Source organism: Pholis gunnellus, assembly GCF_910591455.1.
Source record: "Pholis gunnellus genome assembly, chromosome: 13".
NCBI lineage: Eukaryota > Metazoa > Chordata > Actinopteri > Perciformes > Pholidae > Pholis > Pholis gunnellus.
This window is the reverse complement of record NC_136540.1, coordinates 10,546,572-10,563,333: the sequence shown is the minus strand read 5'-3', so window position 1 is coordinate 10,563,333 and position 16,762 is coordinate 10,546,572. Positions and strand designations below refer to the sequence as shown.

General features: G+C 41.4%; 1 protein-coding gene across 1 annotated transcript in view; it reads left to right on the top strand.

Annotated features, from left to right (window-relative positions):
* Positions 1–16,762, top strand: part of nrxn2a (neurexin 2a) — a gene marked incomplete at both ends in the record, with an annotated part of 87,569 nt that overhangs the window by 15,030 nt on the left and 55,777 nt on the right. Inside the window, 7 exons of the mRNA XM_079172189.1 lie at positions 1,734–1,895; positions 6,185–6,614; positions 7,286–7,669; positions 8,448–8,651; positions 11,512–11,538; positions 15,588–15,707; positions 15,792–16,173. Of these exons, the coding sequence (XP_079028315.1) occupies positions 1,734–1,895; positions 6,185–6,614; positions 7,286–7,669; positions 8,448–8,651; positions 11,512–11,538; positions 15,588–15,707; positions 15,792–16,173 (1,709 nt within the window). The remainder of the gene's footprint in view (positions 1–1,733; positions 1,896–6,184; positions 6,615–7,285; positions 7,670–8,447; positions 8,652–11,511; positions 11,539–15,587; positions 15,708–15,791; positions 16,174–16,762) is intronic.

The window sequence follows — 16,762 nt, the reverse complement described above, 5'->3', positions numbered from 1 at the left end:
TATCCTAAATACTGCACTCAATTGTCACTCTTGAGCTCCACTAACAATCAGAAATATATGTTTCCCTTTAATGAGCTTTGTGTAACACCAGCGGTGTAGAAATCCAGCAGAAGTTATGTTAAAGGTCATTCTCGAAGTGTACCAGCCAGGACTGGAACCTGAATATTATCCCGCTGTGTGCTTCTAATTAATGATGGTTTTGCCTAATCCAATAATTACTGTACCATCGCCTCTGAATCTGAAATGCCAGTTAAGTATCTTGGGTGTCGTGATGTGGTGTAATACTCATTATTAGAAACTGGTCGTGCATTTCTAGACATTGTGGGATGTAAAAGAAAGCAGCATCAGTTTCCAGGCATGAAAGTGCTTTGATTTTCTGAATTTTCCTGATGTGCAGTATCATCAACCCACAGTTAACCCCTACCTTTGTCCACTGTTCAAGCTAAAGATACTGAGGGCATCACCACTAGATAGACAGAAATCAATACCTGCCAGTACCAGTGAATGGAGGGGCAGGACCTCGTTTCAGAGACCTGGCACCTGAACATACCCTGTCAGGTCGTTCTTTTGTCTCTTATCGTCTTGCTTTCAACATACCAGACTTTACAGAATAGACACCACAGATTTCACAAAGTTAAGTTCCCGAGATATAATGGCTTGAGCAGACAACCACAGGTCCCACATTTTTAATCAAGTGTTATTTGAATGCTTACTGAGACCCGAGAATCAGGCCGCACCACTACAAAGTGAATCTACCAAAGTCAAGGTCTGTTGGATCTGGTGGTGGTAGTGTAGTTGTGGTACTGTCTCGAATGCCAATTGTTCCCTAAACACATTATATAGTATTTGCTGAAAGGAAAATGAAAACTAATCAATATTATCGCAATAGAAGACTAAATGATGTAATGGTGGTGCATGGGCTGTGTATTTGATAACTGAGAGAGCAGTGTCCTCTCGCTTACATAGGAATTGGCCTCTGATATTTTACTAACTTACTGGCCTGCATTTGAAGTGATTGTATGTATGACATCTTTCCACTCAAGCCTTGCATTTATAAAATCATTTTGATTCGTCTGAAACATTAGAACAATTAGTTGACATCTCCCCTGCCTCCTCGGAGCTCGTTTTCTTTCATTTAAACTCAGTTTATCACAGGAAGTATATTAATTAGCTTCTCCCTGTAGATCTTTCTCAAAATTGATTTTCTTTCAGTCACTAAGAAATCGTTAGTGTTTTCACTTATTACCCGAAAGTGGGAGATGCTGCCTTTGTGCAGGAATACACGTTAACTGTAGGCTTATTGTCATGGCAACAAGCATATCATTTCTTCTCCTATAGCCCTATTCAGTCATTCATTTCCTTTGTCTCCGTGCACTGATGAGACTGATATGAGAATAATCTTGTCGCGTTGCTGCCAACACACAAGCGATGTAGCTTGCCATCTTGTTATCTTTAATCTCAAATTAATTTGAGTACATTGTAGCATTCATATAGCTTTTGAGCCAAAATATCAGTTGATGGAATATTTATGGTATATTGACTGCACCGCAATCCTGCTAATATATCAGAAACAGGGATCAGCTGAGATTAGTGAACCCTTCAAAGCTGTTCTTGTAATTGCCTTCAAGATCCAACGTTAAAGCAAGCTCAACGAAATCAAGAAATGAGGCATGAAATAATTAGGACAGATCTTTTTCTTAGTGACTTTTTTTTTCCGTCATACACTCCTCTAGGTAACGATCTTGGTGGATGGGATTCTCACCACCACCGGCTACACCCAGGAGGACTACACCATGCTGGGCTCAGACGATCTCTTCTACATAGGGGGCAGCCTAAACACAGCCGACCTGCCAGGCTCCCCGGTCAGCAACAACTTCCTGGGCTGTCTGAAAGATGTGAGTACAGCTTGACCTCGGTCCCAGCAGAGCTCTGGAAATACTATCCTACCCTCCTTAGATAGCACTACCCCTTCCTACAAGCAGAGCATGTTCTGCATATAGAAAATCACCCCTCACATTCATATTGATTCTCCAGTTGTAGGTTGTTTGAAGGAGAAACAATCAGCTGCATATGCGCTGTGCGGAGCATATGCATTTATAGATTCCTGAGGGAATCCCTTTGGGAACTTACCACTAATACACATCAGACACAGATGCATCTTCCTCAGTCCTGAAACGCAGTCTGAACTTTTCATCACTATTTCCACATTTTTAAGCTTTTTAACTCTGGGCCTGTACCTGTCAAATTGATTATCTTGAGCAAGCAAGTAAAGATGATGTACTCAGCATTTGAATTAATATAGACAAAGCAGTGAATAATGGATTAATGCCTAATTTCAGCCTGGCCTTACAAATTTTTAATGAAGTGAGCAATCTCATGAAAAGCAAATGACATTCTCGTGTAAGTGCATCAAAAGCGAGTGAAATGCTTTCCCTTACCAAGGATGGATTAGGAAGAGACATTGCTTAAAACAGGCAGTAGTTTGAATTAAAAGTGTCAAGGTGGCAGATTGGTGTATACATATTTTCTTGGGGTCAATACCCGGCGCAAACAAATTTTCTTGGCAGAGACACTTGCGTCAAAGGATATAAGACCATTTATTTCATAAATGCTTCTAAACTGTTATAAGGCTCCGCTCTTGATCCCCATTAAATCCAGCTGCATGGGATTCAGCAGGGAGTACAATGCACCAAGGACAGAACAGACACATCACTTAGAGGATGCACAAGGCAAATAGAGTAGAAATAGCCTGACTAAGCTAGTAACAGCAGCAGCAAGTTGGAGCAAAGTATAACAAGCAGCAGCTTCTTTAAAGTATATGTGTGAAAGTGAGCGATTGGAAAATTATAAAGAATGTCATATAGTCTGCTTAAAAGTAGATTGATGACTAATGTGAATATTGATGGAGACATCAGTGCTCTGCCAGAACTATCATAAAAAGATTTATTTTGTAGTTCCTTATTGGAACCTAATCAACAAAGCACTTGCCAAGCTCGAACCACAAAGCATCTAGTTTGTGCAGTCACAGAGTGTATTCACGGTGGGTAACTGAAGTCTTCAGACAGCTGCACTGGTGTCTAAAATAAGTAATCTGTTTCAAAGTTCACGCACAACACATAAAAAGAGAAGTTACGGACAAATTATTTACAACATCTGCTTAGCTACGCTGGGCACGAGGGATGACTACATCAATTGGTCGGTCTGTTGGCTTTGACTGAAATGTCTCAGCTACTATTGGATGGCTTGCCTTGGAATCTTGACAGACATTTGTGGTGCCCCAAAGGTGAAATCATACAGACTTTGATCCCCTGACATTTGATATATAGGATTTTATTGGTGGTTTTGAGTGAAATGTCTCAATTAGATGGATTGCCTTCAAATTTGCTAAAATCTATATTTGACCAGAACAGTGCATACAGTGCATGGTAAAATACCTGCAAAACGAATAATCAGCTTCAGCTTTAATTTTTCTGTTTAATAAAGCTAATAACAAACATGAGCATGCTAAGAACCTGGCAAACATTACCTGCTAAACATCAGCAGGTTAGGATCGCCTTTGTAAGCATGTTAGCATGTATATGCTAGTATTCTACTCAAAGCACCGGATGACTCAGCCTCAGAGAGCTGCCAGCATGTTGTTAAAATGTGTTTTGGGCTATTGCATTTCCTTGTGAAAATCTGAAAATCTGTTTAATTTTGTGCATTAAACTCAATCAGTGAATGTGTATTTGTTTTCGTATTAATAAAGCACATGGCATTAACATTTTAAAGCACTCAAGCATTAACTGAATGTTTTCAAGCGGAGCGTATGCATAAATACCCTGCAGTGTGAATACGTTGAATGAAAATGAGATGTTATTTATGGACAGGTTATTGTCACAGCACCCTGCCAATGCTGCAACCCCCGCTCTGTGGGTGGTGCGGCTGGTGGTGGTGTTTAGACCTACTACTGCTGTGCATAGTCACACAGATGTACTGTAGGCATGCAGGGAGAGTATGACGGGATAAAAAGTCTATGGGATGACAAACCCGAAGCGTCCCAGTAATGAGGGCGAGCGTTGGCAGAGGCAGTGCTGATCAAATGGGATCAGCACTGCCTAGAGATCGAGGAAGCAAGTTTCAGAGACGGGTCCGTCAAAAGCCAGAGCTCTGAGTTTGGTGATGAAGTACAGGAACAAAGCTCGGCTGTGAATTGAAATAACTCAACCATACGGGAAAGAAAAGTGACCAAATAGATGCAGTGCATATAGAATAAATATTCTACAGGCATATCTCTCTTATTTTATTGATTGTAGAGAGTTTGGGCCATGGCTAATCTCCCAAGACGTTACATGTTAATAGATGAGAGTGCTGCTGGGTAGAGGCCATCAGGTTCATCAGGTACAGGGAAAATAATGGCCACTTACAGACGAGTGTCACGACTACAACAACTAGCAAGGAGAGATTTATTTGTCTTTGAAGTCACCAGGTTATTGGTCTGGAGTACGTGTGCCCACAGTATATCGCACACTGCATCATTAGCTCCGTCTGCTTTAATGCTTCAAAGATTGTACCCAATTTGGTTATGAAGAATGTGCTCTCACAGCTGTTAGCAACAGAGAAGGTCTTCATTCTCAGACTGCTGTTATTCTTCACCACTTGAGCATAAAAGACATTAGGGTGTTGTCAATCGACACTAGAGGAGCTATATTCTTCCGTTTCGGGACACTCTGTAATCCTTGTCACATACAACAGGCGTCTGAATGGCGTGAAATAGGATTCCACTTCCTGTATTGTCCCCTGGCTTAAGTAATAGCCCTGCAGAGGTCACAGTGTGCCTTTTCGTAGCTAGCTATGTATTTCTGTTAGATGTGGTGTTCTTAGTTGTAAACAATATCTGCTAACGCACTGTTTCGCTTTGTATAGGTGTCTTGATTGACTGTCTTCCCACTTAAAATGTGCCTGTTACACTCATTTCTCGATGGTCAGTTTCACCGTCTGATTTCCCTGCTTAATTAGTCACACTGAGGCAGTGTGAAGTTTGATATTGGCTCAAATTGTCTCTCAGCTCTGCTGTTAGTCCTCGGTGCAGTGTGGTGTGTCACCTCCGGCTGTGACTGGTCACAGAGTGATGTGGCAGATAACACTGGGCTCGGGGTGACTTACAACTGATACAAAATGAGACAAGGATTGCTGTCTCCTGCTGTGCATATTGATGAACCCAGAATGGAAGTAGAAAATACTACAATAACGGCACAGAGAAGCCCGCACAGGCACTATACTGAAGTATGCTTTTAGTAGAAACAGGCAGGTTTGTATGTAGTGTAAGTAGATATCTTCAAAAAGGTTGTTTTTTTGTATTGCTCTCCGTTTCCTGTGATTGATGTGAATTTTTAAATAAATAGCCTGACATTCCTCAAACACAGAAGGAGGTCTGTTGTGTGTTCACTTCAGCCACAGTGTATGATCAGATTTTTTTGTACCACTGTTCACATCTATCTGCATCGTGAGCTGAGCAATGTTTGTTCAGTTTGTGCCTTTTTACATCTACTAAATTTACCTATTTAAATACTGAATTGTGTTTTGTGGCTTTCTCCCACCCACCATCTCTGCTCGGACTTGATCCCTCCCGGTTTCACTTAGTATAAGCACATATAATTATTTGCTATTGTGTAGGTGCTATGACTGTGATTCCTCCTCTTCGATTGTAAGATTATTCTACTGTCAGACCCATTATACGTTCCTCAGTGACTCAGCTAAATGTCTAAAATGTAAATGTTTGTGTTTGAATCTACATCTAAATGCATTTCCCGATTGTCAAAAGCCTTTCAGCTCTTGCTGCCTTTTTGTTTTTGTTTGAGTAGCTGTAAAATACAATGCGTTCCGTTCACGATCGCCGCACAGACGCACAGCACGAGTCAAGAACAATCTCAGCGAGATGTGATTCTTTTCTCAAGTGCCTCTAGACCTGTTTAATTAAAGGTGCCAGTTTATTGGACAGAACTCTGGAAATGAAATCGTCAGGACATTTAATATCTGAGCTCTGAGTTCAGGGACGATTCACCCTTTTCTGCCGCGTGTCCTTGTGAACGCTGCTGTGTTATATTGATTCTAATATTTATTGATGAGTAAAATTCAACCTTTGCACTGAATTTATTGCTCTCTCCAGCTGTCATCTCACCACAACATCTCTCTTAATCATTAGGTGGTCTACAAGAATAATGAGTTTAGACTGGGTCTGTCACGACTGGCTGAACAGCAAGACCCAAAGATTAGTATCCATGGTGACCTGAAATTCAGCTGCGAGGATGTGGAAGCCCTGGAGCCGGTCACCTTCGACACGCCGTCGGCCTACTTGACATTGCCCAGGTGGAACACAAAGAAGACGGGCGCCATATCTTTTGACTTCCGCACCACAGAGCCCATCGGCCTGCTGCTGTTCAGCCATGGCAGTCTGCAGGGCACGCAGCCCGACAAGAAGCCCAGGGCCGACTTCTTCGCCATAGAGCTGCTGGATGGATTTCTCTACCTGGTCATGGATATGGGCTCTGGCAGCATCAAGATGAAAGCCAGTAACCAGAGGCTCGATGATGGCGAGTGGTGCCGGGTGGACTTCCAGAGGCGAGGGCGAAACGGTAAGATAATTGTGTTGTATTTGTGAAGGCAGGGGAAGCCTTCTGTCTGCTTCTGTTACTTTGTTTTTGCCTGATTTAGCCGTGGAGCAGAGCTGTGAAACCGCCATATGCCAGCATGGATTCAGTCACATTGGCACGCTCTTGCTTTTTATTCACCACACTGAAACATGCATGCATATTAGGTTTTAATTACGATGATATTTTCAGATGCTGTAATCTATGTATGACATTTTGAAATCTGTGTTAACCTATTTCACAAGTGGCCAATTATTCAGTCACCTACTTCAAATTGGGCCCTATTAGTACAATCCAAATGTCTTATTAGTGCCTTATTAGTAGAAGCCAAAATGCACACAGTTCCTTCTACTTCTTCCTACACATTTCGTTAAATATATTCCTTCTCAAGCAGGCTAATATGACAATGCAGATTTCCTAACTTTTCCGGAGCAACTTTTAGTTTCAGCTCCTGCTTTTGCTCATAAAATCACCTCCTAAAGACCGGCCGTACAGCTTCTAAATCCACACTGTCTTTAAAACAAGCAGGGACTCAAGCTCACTTCCTCAATGTCACCGTTTGTTCTCACTTAGCACAGCCCACACACACACCTGTCTTCATTTTCTGCAACAAAAACATTGTGTAGGTACAAATTGACTCACTGCCCACCCTACAGGCTTCATCTCTGTGAACAGCAAGAGCGTCCCCTTTTCTGCTAATGAAGGCAGTGAGATCCTTGACCTAGATGGGGACATGTATCTTGGAGGTTTACCTGAGGATCGCCATGCCCTCATGCTCCCCCCTGAGGTGTGGACCGCCTCCCTCAGCGTCGGCTACGTGGGCTGTGTGAGGGACCTCTTTATTGACGGACAGAGCCGTAACCTGTGGAGGCTGGCGGAGGTCCAGAGCGCTACAGGTGTCAGCAGCTTCTGCACCAGAGAGACTCATGTCAGGTGTGCCAGAGACACATGTGCCAACGGTGGACACTGCAGAGAGGGCTGGAACCGCCACATCTGTGACTGCAATGGTACTGGCTACCTAGGTCCCAGCTGTGAGAAGGGTAAGAGTTTCTGAGAATGACGTTAGTGGATGGGGGGGGGGGAAGTGATTTCAAAATGCTGCTGCAAAGCTTTTATCACACTTTGGCTGGTATTTTATTTATTAAGTTAGCTGTGTAGTGGCTGGAAAGTGCCTTAATGCTCAGGTCTCCCAAACAATAAGAATTTAATTTGCAACTGCAGTATGATCATACTGTATAATGACACACCTATTCAAGAGTTGAGTGCTCTCAACTGAAAGTAGCCCTTTTAGTTCATATATACAGTATATATATATATATATATATATATACATAGTGATTTATTAATGAATTATCAGTATCATGAGGTTGCCAGTGTGCCAGTGCTATGAGTGTTTCATTAGAAATGCAGTGCTGCCTCGACAGAGTCATTCGGCCTGAATCACTCTGCATTTACTATGCAGATGGTTTTCTCACAGAGAGGCCAAATTACGCAGATCCATTGGCTAACAGTAAAAGCTAATAGAATGAGGGATGTATGAAAATCCCTCTTGTATTGCACTATGATGGGTATAAATCCTTCAGAAATTTGATTGCTGCTGTAATCTCGCCGCTGTCTCCACATGCTCCAGGCTTTTTCTGCCATCTGGTGCGACTGATGAAAACTGCAATCTAAAATGATATCATGCCATACCGGAGATAAGCTCAAATTCAGGTTTCATTCTGTAAATGCCACTTTGTGTTTTTAAATTAATGTAGTGTTGTGATTCCCTCTGGGGTTCAATGTCTGCTAACGGCTTCCTCTTCCCGAAATCCGTAGAGGCCACCATGGTGAGCTATGACGGCAGCATGTATCTAAAGGTGGTGATGCCAAGGACGCTACACACAGAGGCCGAGGATGTGTCCCTCCGCTTCATGTCCCAGCGGGCCTTTGGCCTACTGATGGCCAGCACCTCTCAGCAGTCAGCGGACACCCTGCGTCTGGAGCTGGACGGAGGCAGAGTGAAACTCACTGTGAACCTGGGTAATGCTGCTGCGGCAAATACGGGCAAATAATACCAGTTGACCTTTAAGGGCGTGTCACCAAGCTAGAGTTCTCATGGTATTAGTTTTGTCTCTGACTCTCCCATAGTCACCTTCATACACAATAACTACAGTTGCTTAAAAAGATCAGCACATCCCTTGAACCTTTTGCATGTTGCTAGAATTTATTTGTAATTTTTCAGAGACCCAATTTTATTTAACCCGATTAATGAATTAAATGATGAATGGTCAGTTTAAATTCAAGGGGATGACATAAAACATAAAAACAAACAAAAAAAACAAAGTGATAACATAATGAAATATGGACATATGGAATAGTTTGGGTAAGGAATATTCCTACCAACAATTTATTTTTATCTCTTTTTGCCAAATAAAGTTTGGTTTCCTTATACCAGGAAATGATAAAGTGGTCAATCTATGGATGGGATTTAAATAGATACTTTAACCTTTTAGGAAGTGCGCCTTTTCACTTCCTGGGGGAAAGTTGGATGAAAAGATTGATTCTACTCTCATATCTGTCCATGAGGTATAACCTAGCAGAGGTTTAGCTTAGCTTAGCATAAGGACTGGAAACCAGGGGAGACAGATAGCCTGTCAGATGGCAACAAAATCCACCACTACCTCTAAAGCTCAGTAATTAATGTGGTACATCTTTGTGTTGCGTGTAAAAATGGGGGTTTATGTGTCAGACTATGTTTCTGCCATGCACAGTAACTTCCTGGAGTCTTTGTGGTTGCCTGGCACCCACTTAGAGCCCCAAAAAGTCCAATACATAACCCCCTGTAAAACGGCAAATGGTCGTATTAGATGCAACAATGTGTGATCTTCTCCACCAGACAAAGAATAAGGGTATTTCCCAAAACTTTTCCTTTAAGTCATCCAGGGTTTACTTCGGACATTTTGTTTTTGCTTGTAACACAATTATTTACCCTTTGGCTACCGGGAAGCGCCAAAATGTCTATTTCTATACAGTTAGATAATTATCACCATATCTTATCAACACAAGTGTACAAAACTGAACAACTGATGAAGAACTGATGAAGAATCTACATTTTTAAATACATCTTTAAAAACAATTCTAAGAAGTAATTTTTCAATACAAATAGGTATAAAACTCAAGAGATTCAATGTCTTTTTAAACAACTGTAGGTGTGTATGCATATTCTGCCTCTCTCTCTCTCTCTGTGTCTCTCGCTCTCTCTCTCTCTCTCTCTCTCTCTCTCTCTCTCTCTCTCTCTCTCTCTCTCTCTCTCTCTCAGTTCATCCAGTGGTCAGGTCTCATCTGACCGTCTCAGCTCTTTCAGCCCTTCAAAGGCTTGTCTGCAGTTCAAGGAGAAGGCAGTCAGAGACCAGATCCGCCATTACTCTGAGATATTACCACTTAGACCGCTCACACCATAGATGTGACCATAGTAGTTCCCTCCCCTCACATTTACTGGCCTGTCCAGTTTAGAGTCGCTTCACTGAACAGAGGGTGCCAGGGATGGACACACACTTTCTCTCTCTCTCACACACACACACGCACACGCATACACACACACTTGCAGCAGAAAGTCACTCTGGTCTCTGGTTGTCTGTATCCACTGCTCTGTGATGGTTGACAGCTTGAGAGCACACCTCAGCCACATGACTTACACCCATATATTCATGTGCAGTTGGATAAATTGGTTTCATTATTCAGAACATGGAAATGATGAGTGGGTGACTCAACTTTGAGAATACAAATGTGAATATTGCAGCTGTATTTAGAAGGTATTAGTTGTAGTAGACTTGTGTAAATTTTAACAAAGCACCATATTTGGGCTGGGGTCATCATTTTCATGGTGTAATGTTAATTGTGGCTGCAGGTTGTGCAAATCGCCCTTTTCCTCTGTATTTAACTTGGAAAATATATTTCCAGCAGACCTGCAGAAAAAGCAGGAGACTGGATCATTTCAGTTAACAGCACTTTGAGTTTAAGAGTGAAGACAGATCAAGGTTTGGGCTTTTGAGTAGAGGTGCATTGGTAGAAGAGTAAATACCCCTTAGACACTTTAAATTACACATACATGACCTTCTCAGTAGTATCAGTGAAATGAATCAATCACATTAATGTCTGCATCACTTACAGTATGAATGCATGTAGGCTGACTTAAACAAATATAATACAAGAAGCGATATTGCACATGATATTGCACAGGAAAATATATTTATTGCAAATTCGACATAATCTCAGTAATTGCTCTAATTTGAGGATTGCATTATAGCCAATCTCACCTGTTCTTTGAAGTAAATTAATTATGCTCCTCTGGGTGATAGGCTTTTAGGTGCTTTATTCGGTATAAAAATCCAAAATACCAAAATTCCAGCACAGGTTCCATTTTTTGTTATCTGCTGTAGACGATTTAGCTCACAGCAGTGCATGTTTTCTGTATTACCCAAGAGCTCGCGTCAGTAATCAGTTGCAATATCTGAAACAGTCGAATTCATTTGCAGATGCCTGAATGTAAGCAGCCGTATCCGAGCCGAAACCAACACTAAAAATACTACTGGTGCACCTCCACTTTTACGGTCAATAAAACTCTTATTGATACCCAACTTTGATCTGGTCTATTGTTCTACCAGCAGTGCCAGACACATGCTGAGGTTTTCCTTTCACTCACTATTCCTTTTTTCTAATGTTATGCACACTACAGGGAGGAAAGTGGCGGTTTAGACTCTCGAGCCTGTCCCCGGATGGTGGGCTCTGAAAAGCACTGAACTTTCTGCAGAATGTACCTTGAAGGATGTGAAATATTCTCCTCTTTTATGCTGTTTTCTTTTTTCTTTTAACCTCACCATCTCACTCTCTCTCTCACCAGATTGTATCAGGATAGACTGTAATCTCAGTAAGTGTCTCCTATGATTATTAACTGTACCATGATTAAGAGAACATGCACTGTGGTATAATCATATGCCTCTTGGTCTATTCCCTCATGAAACACAACATAATTCATTTCTTCTGCCCCACAAGTCCCTTTGTTTACTGGTGCTGTTATGCTACTCACAAGCATCATTACAAAGAATATTATATATATTATATATATATTATAAGAATGAGACTTCACTGTGCATTTAAATATAATTGGCATTTGTTGGCTCTTCATTCATGAACTCTACAATGTATTAACAATTTACACATTATCTCATTATTACATAATAATCATGTAATCAAATGTATTTAGATTTGACATACAGTGGCCTGCTATTGTCCTGTCAATGAGTCTGTCATTAATTAGCGTGTGACTAATTTGCTCACGTAGCTGATAATTGAGCACAGTTCAACGACAATCAGCAAATCAGCAGAAAAGCAGCACTCTGTCTCAGTTTAGAGAAAAATTGATTTTATGACTGAGTAATCACACTGTTAATGCAGAGCTGATATTCATTTAAAGGTCAGCCTGATATCTGATCAATAGATGAGTATAAAGTCGTGTGTTTTTGGTTAAATGCTGAAACATGTTAGAGAGAGTACCGTTATTTGCAGCCTTTCCATTTCAGAAGAGTACATGTTGTGGAACATATTATTTTTATCTAAATTAACCAATGTACCAATTCTTATGGCAACATTTGAATACAATACAACACTTCTAATCTTGCTTTGTGACATCCTAAAGATAATCGTAAGAGGCATTCTGGACCATATGTGCTATAAAAATGCAGGATGCAGAACAAGCAGGGTACAGTAAATGTCTTAAATCCTTCAACATGAAGAATGACTTCATGTAAAAAAAATGACTGAGAAATATGACATCAAATGCATTGTCATGAGACATAGGGTATTCAAACGAGCGAATGTAATTCCATTGATTAAAAGGTAGATGAATGCCAAAGGCAGATTTTCCTCTGTATCAACAGAATAGATTTTCTGCTATTCTATACTCTTGAATGGAGTGGTACTTTAGGGTTGTACCGCGGTGATTTATGATGTAGATTGTCGCTCTCACCTGATAGAGAGAGACAGGCAATTTAAGTTTTGGTTCAGACTACAGCGGAGGGATAAAAGCTATTGGCACTGGAGAGGCGAACGGCTCTCCGATATAGATCATCCATTACAGAGGAGGCTTATGAATGCTTAGAAAAGTTATCACTATAATCGTGTGCAGGCTAAAAGCTTTTTTCCACCCCTCATGTATGAATAATACCCTGAAATATGACGTTTAACTGTTAATGTTCAATTTGCAACCTGAATATACTCATTATATTGTGTTTTATGCACTCAAACATATATTAACATTTAAGCATGTCCAATAGGAAAATCAATTACCTGCAGTCTGTACTGTAATTCTGTCTCATGTTAATCTATTTACCTGAGATGCTGATTTAATGGCTATACAGCAAAAGGGGACACTGTAACTGTTACAACAGATTTACGGCACAAGCCTGAGCCTATAAGCAACAGTCCATTTGATTGAACGGATTACATTGTTTTTCTCTGATCCAGGTGAGTAGTGTGTGTGCATTCACGGGTGTGTGTGGATGGTTGGACGGCAGTGAGGTGTGCATGTATTGTCTCTGTAAACCAGTTCAATGACCCACCTGCAGGAGAGCAATTTATAGCCATTGTTTTAATGGTTCGTTGCACTCAATAGAATAATAATGTAAATAGCAAAGAGAATACGTTAAATGTTGCTTATTAAAAGAGGCTGTATATCCTTTATCACCCGAGCTATCTGGATAATAAGTTGCCCTCTTTACCAGCAGATGGCAATGTACCATCATGCACTGTCCACAGTTTATACTGTATGTGCATCTCTTTGTGTGCAAAATGTAACATTTACCTGAGCAATTATGCTGTATGTATGCAACACCAGTGACCTATGGCGATCTGATTATGAATGGCTTATTAATGGATTTTATGGTTGATAAAAGCCACATTTAAAATTTTAAACTATCGGCCTAAATTATTGAAATTATCCTCATTTAGTGAGCGCTATCATTGAAAAGAATCACAGTCTCCACCATGGACTCCTTGTGAATTTTGAATATTGTTGCTTTGACTACCTTTAAGGCTTATCTTACAACTTGATTCAGATTTCTCTTGATTGATCTTGCGAGTGTAGCTTCAAAGAGACGGCCCATCTCCAGCAGCTGCTTGTAAAGCCGTCAGTGGGAGGGAGATTGTTGTAAGAACAAATTTTGCTGCAATGCTCCTGATTAATCCTCTGGAATATGGGGAATAATGGTACACAACACACTTTTTAAAAGACACATTTGTCCTGCAAAATTCTAAAGAATTACCATAACATGCTTTGATTAACATGCACTTCCTGCGTTCAAAGTCTCGGCTCACTCATAATGCTGACCTGTATAACTGCACCATGCCTTTGAAGTTATCCTTGTTTGAAAATATGAATCAAATTCAATTTTAGCTGAGGATCAAACTGGACGAAATAGACTCCTTACATGTGCGGCTGGCTCTCGAGCCTCTGGAAGCTTAGCTTGTAAAGCAAAGGCACTTTGATAGGGGCCAACATTTCAAAGGGTTTACAGTCAGATGTCTGTGTGAAAACATATTATATTCCAGTAATTCTGCTCCCCACTGCGGTGTTAGCGATAGATCACTATCACTGATGAAAAAGAATACAGGCTGAGCAGTCAGTTTTACTATGAGTGCTTCATTTTTATTTACTGAGACAAAATTATTTATGACCTCACTTTCAAATTTAACTACACCAACAAATAACACGGTAAACATGATAGTAAATGTTTCATTCATTTAAAATCAACGCAGCAGAGCCATCGATCTTTCTTATTCCACATGTTTTCCTTCCTTCATACTTGGCACCTACATTACTCACAATGCAACTTGACCGTTGACACTTCGGTTAGAGATTGACGTGTGTTATGAGAGTAGCCTCGAGCTGCTAGATGCAAACCTCGGGCTACAAAGGTTTGGACACTTTGTCCCCACTATCCAGCCTTCCACTATCCCTTTTTCACTACAGCAACTCTGGTTTGCATCTCTGTTTTCATGATGGAGATTTACAAGATAAACATTTCTGTTTTTGTGTTTGACATTATCCCAGCGAGTGGTTTGTTTTGCAGTATTAAAGAAAATCCATCAAATGTAGAGGGAGCAGGATTTGATGCAATTGATCTGTCTGGTGTGAGTAGTCGATATTCAGCAGGTGGACGGTGGTATCACGCCGTGTGCTGTAAAGACACTTGATATGCAGCCCTGGACAAAATCTCCAGTCGCAGGTTTATTTCCCCGAGGATGAAGCAGTGCAGTGTTCGGAAACCAGTTGATGTTTTCCGTTTATTGCCCTCTGTACGTCCCCTGTAATTCTCCTACACCCTGAGCTCAATTAGACAGACAAGCCCCTAAAGGCGCAGTCAGCTTAGGCATGGCCAATTAGTTTCCCAAGCGATGTCAGAACTCCTTTGAACTGCCGTGTCGGCCTGTTGCATAGGCACTGATTTGGGATGACGGTGCTGCAGTGGCAAGCTTCTGCACTGTGACCTATTTTAAAACCAGCGAGAAAGGCAGAGGATCGTGTAGAAATCTTGAAACTTAAAGCTATGTGTTTGAGCCCGGTGAAACACCATTTTTCCCCAGATGACGGCAATCATATCACTATATATAAAGAGAAAGCATGCATCATACAATTTCAGTATATAATGAACACATGTTGGCTATTCAACCTGTAGAATAGGAGCTACTACAGCAGTTTCTTTGTGTTAGTCCTCCTTTAAATATGTTTTGAGTGAGTGCAAAGTATTGGTTGCAGGTGAACGTTGACGGCTGTGCGTGTGTGTGTGTATGTGTGTGTGTGGGAGAGAGTGGTTCTGGAAGTGAATGACTGTATTGACCGTGAAGAGAGAGCTTCATGTGGAAAGGGTGTATACTGAGCTGATGCGGTATGATTGTCACTCGACGCTTTCCTCCTCTTAGGCAAGGGACCAGAGGTACTCCTGGTAGGCGAGAAGCTGAATGACAATGAGTGGCACACAGTGAAGGTGGTGCGGCGTGGGAAGAATTTGCAACTCTCTGTGGACAATGTGACAGTGGAAGGTATATAGTAGGAATAAAGGAGCCTTGCAAAGGTACAGATATTGAAAAGTATTTGAAATCTAAGCTGCATGTTTTGTTCCATAGGCCAAATGACGGGCGCCCACACTCGTCTGGAATTCAGTAACATAGAAACAGGGATCATGACCGAGCGGCGTTTCATCTCCGTGATGCCTTCCAACTTCATCGGCCATCTGCAAGCGCTCTCCTTTAATGGGATGCTCTATCTGGACCAGTGCAAGAATGGAGACATATCTTACTGCGAGCTGAATGCTCGATTTGGGATGAGGCATATTGTGGCCAATCCTGTGACTTTTCTTGCGCAAGCCAGCTACTTGGCCTTCTCCACCTTGCAGGCCTACGCCTCCATGCACCTTTTCTTCCAGTTCAAAACCACCAGTCCTGACGGCCTGATACTTTACAACTCTGGAGATGGTAGTGACTTCATCGTGGTGGAGCTGGTCAAAGGGTAAGTGCTGCGGTGTTTGGACTGAGCTGTAATCTACATACAGGGCTGAGGAAAGATAGAAAGGTCTATTTGGGACAGGAGCTAACTATTTATATCTGTTTCATTTTGTACTTCTTTAACAATATAATTCTTTCTCATAATTACTCAATCATGATAAATATCTTGATAGCCAGACGAAATAGCTTTTTAATCTTTTGCTCATCATAAATCATTTTGTTAAAGGTAGAGAAGCAGATAGAGGAAGCTTGAGTGCAAAAACAATAACTGCCATTATCACAGTGCTGGTGTCATACTCACACTCAGACCCACTCAAGCACATGTGGCTGCAAATATGTTCCGCATGTTTTATTCATTGCAGATAATTTCTGTTCCACAGAGAATATAGGAAAATGGAGCATGGAAGCAACAATTGTAGCTTCCCACTGTCAAACCTTACACAGACTCTCTCCCAGCATGCAATTAGTCAGCAGGAGGCCTTGTTCAGCCTTGTTCAGCTCTGGAGCCTGCAGCAGTTGCTCGCACAGACAACACAGACGAAATATGGCTTCCAACACTTCTGTCAGAGTTTTCAGGCTGCTCAATGTATTGT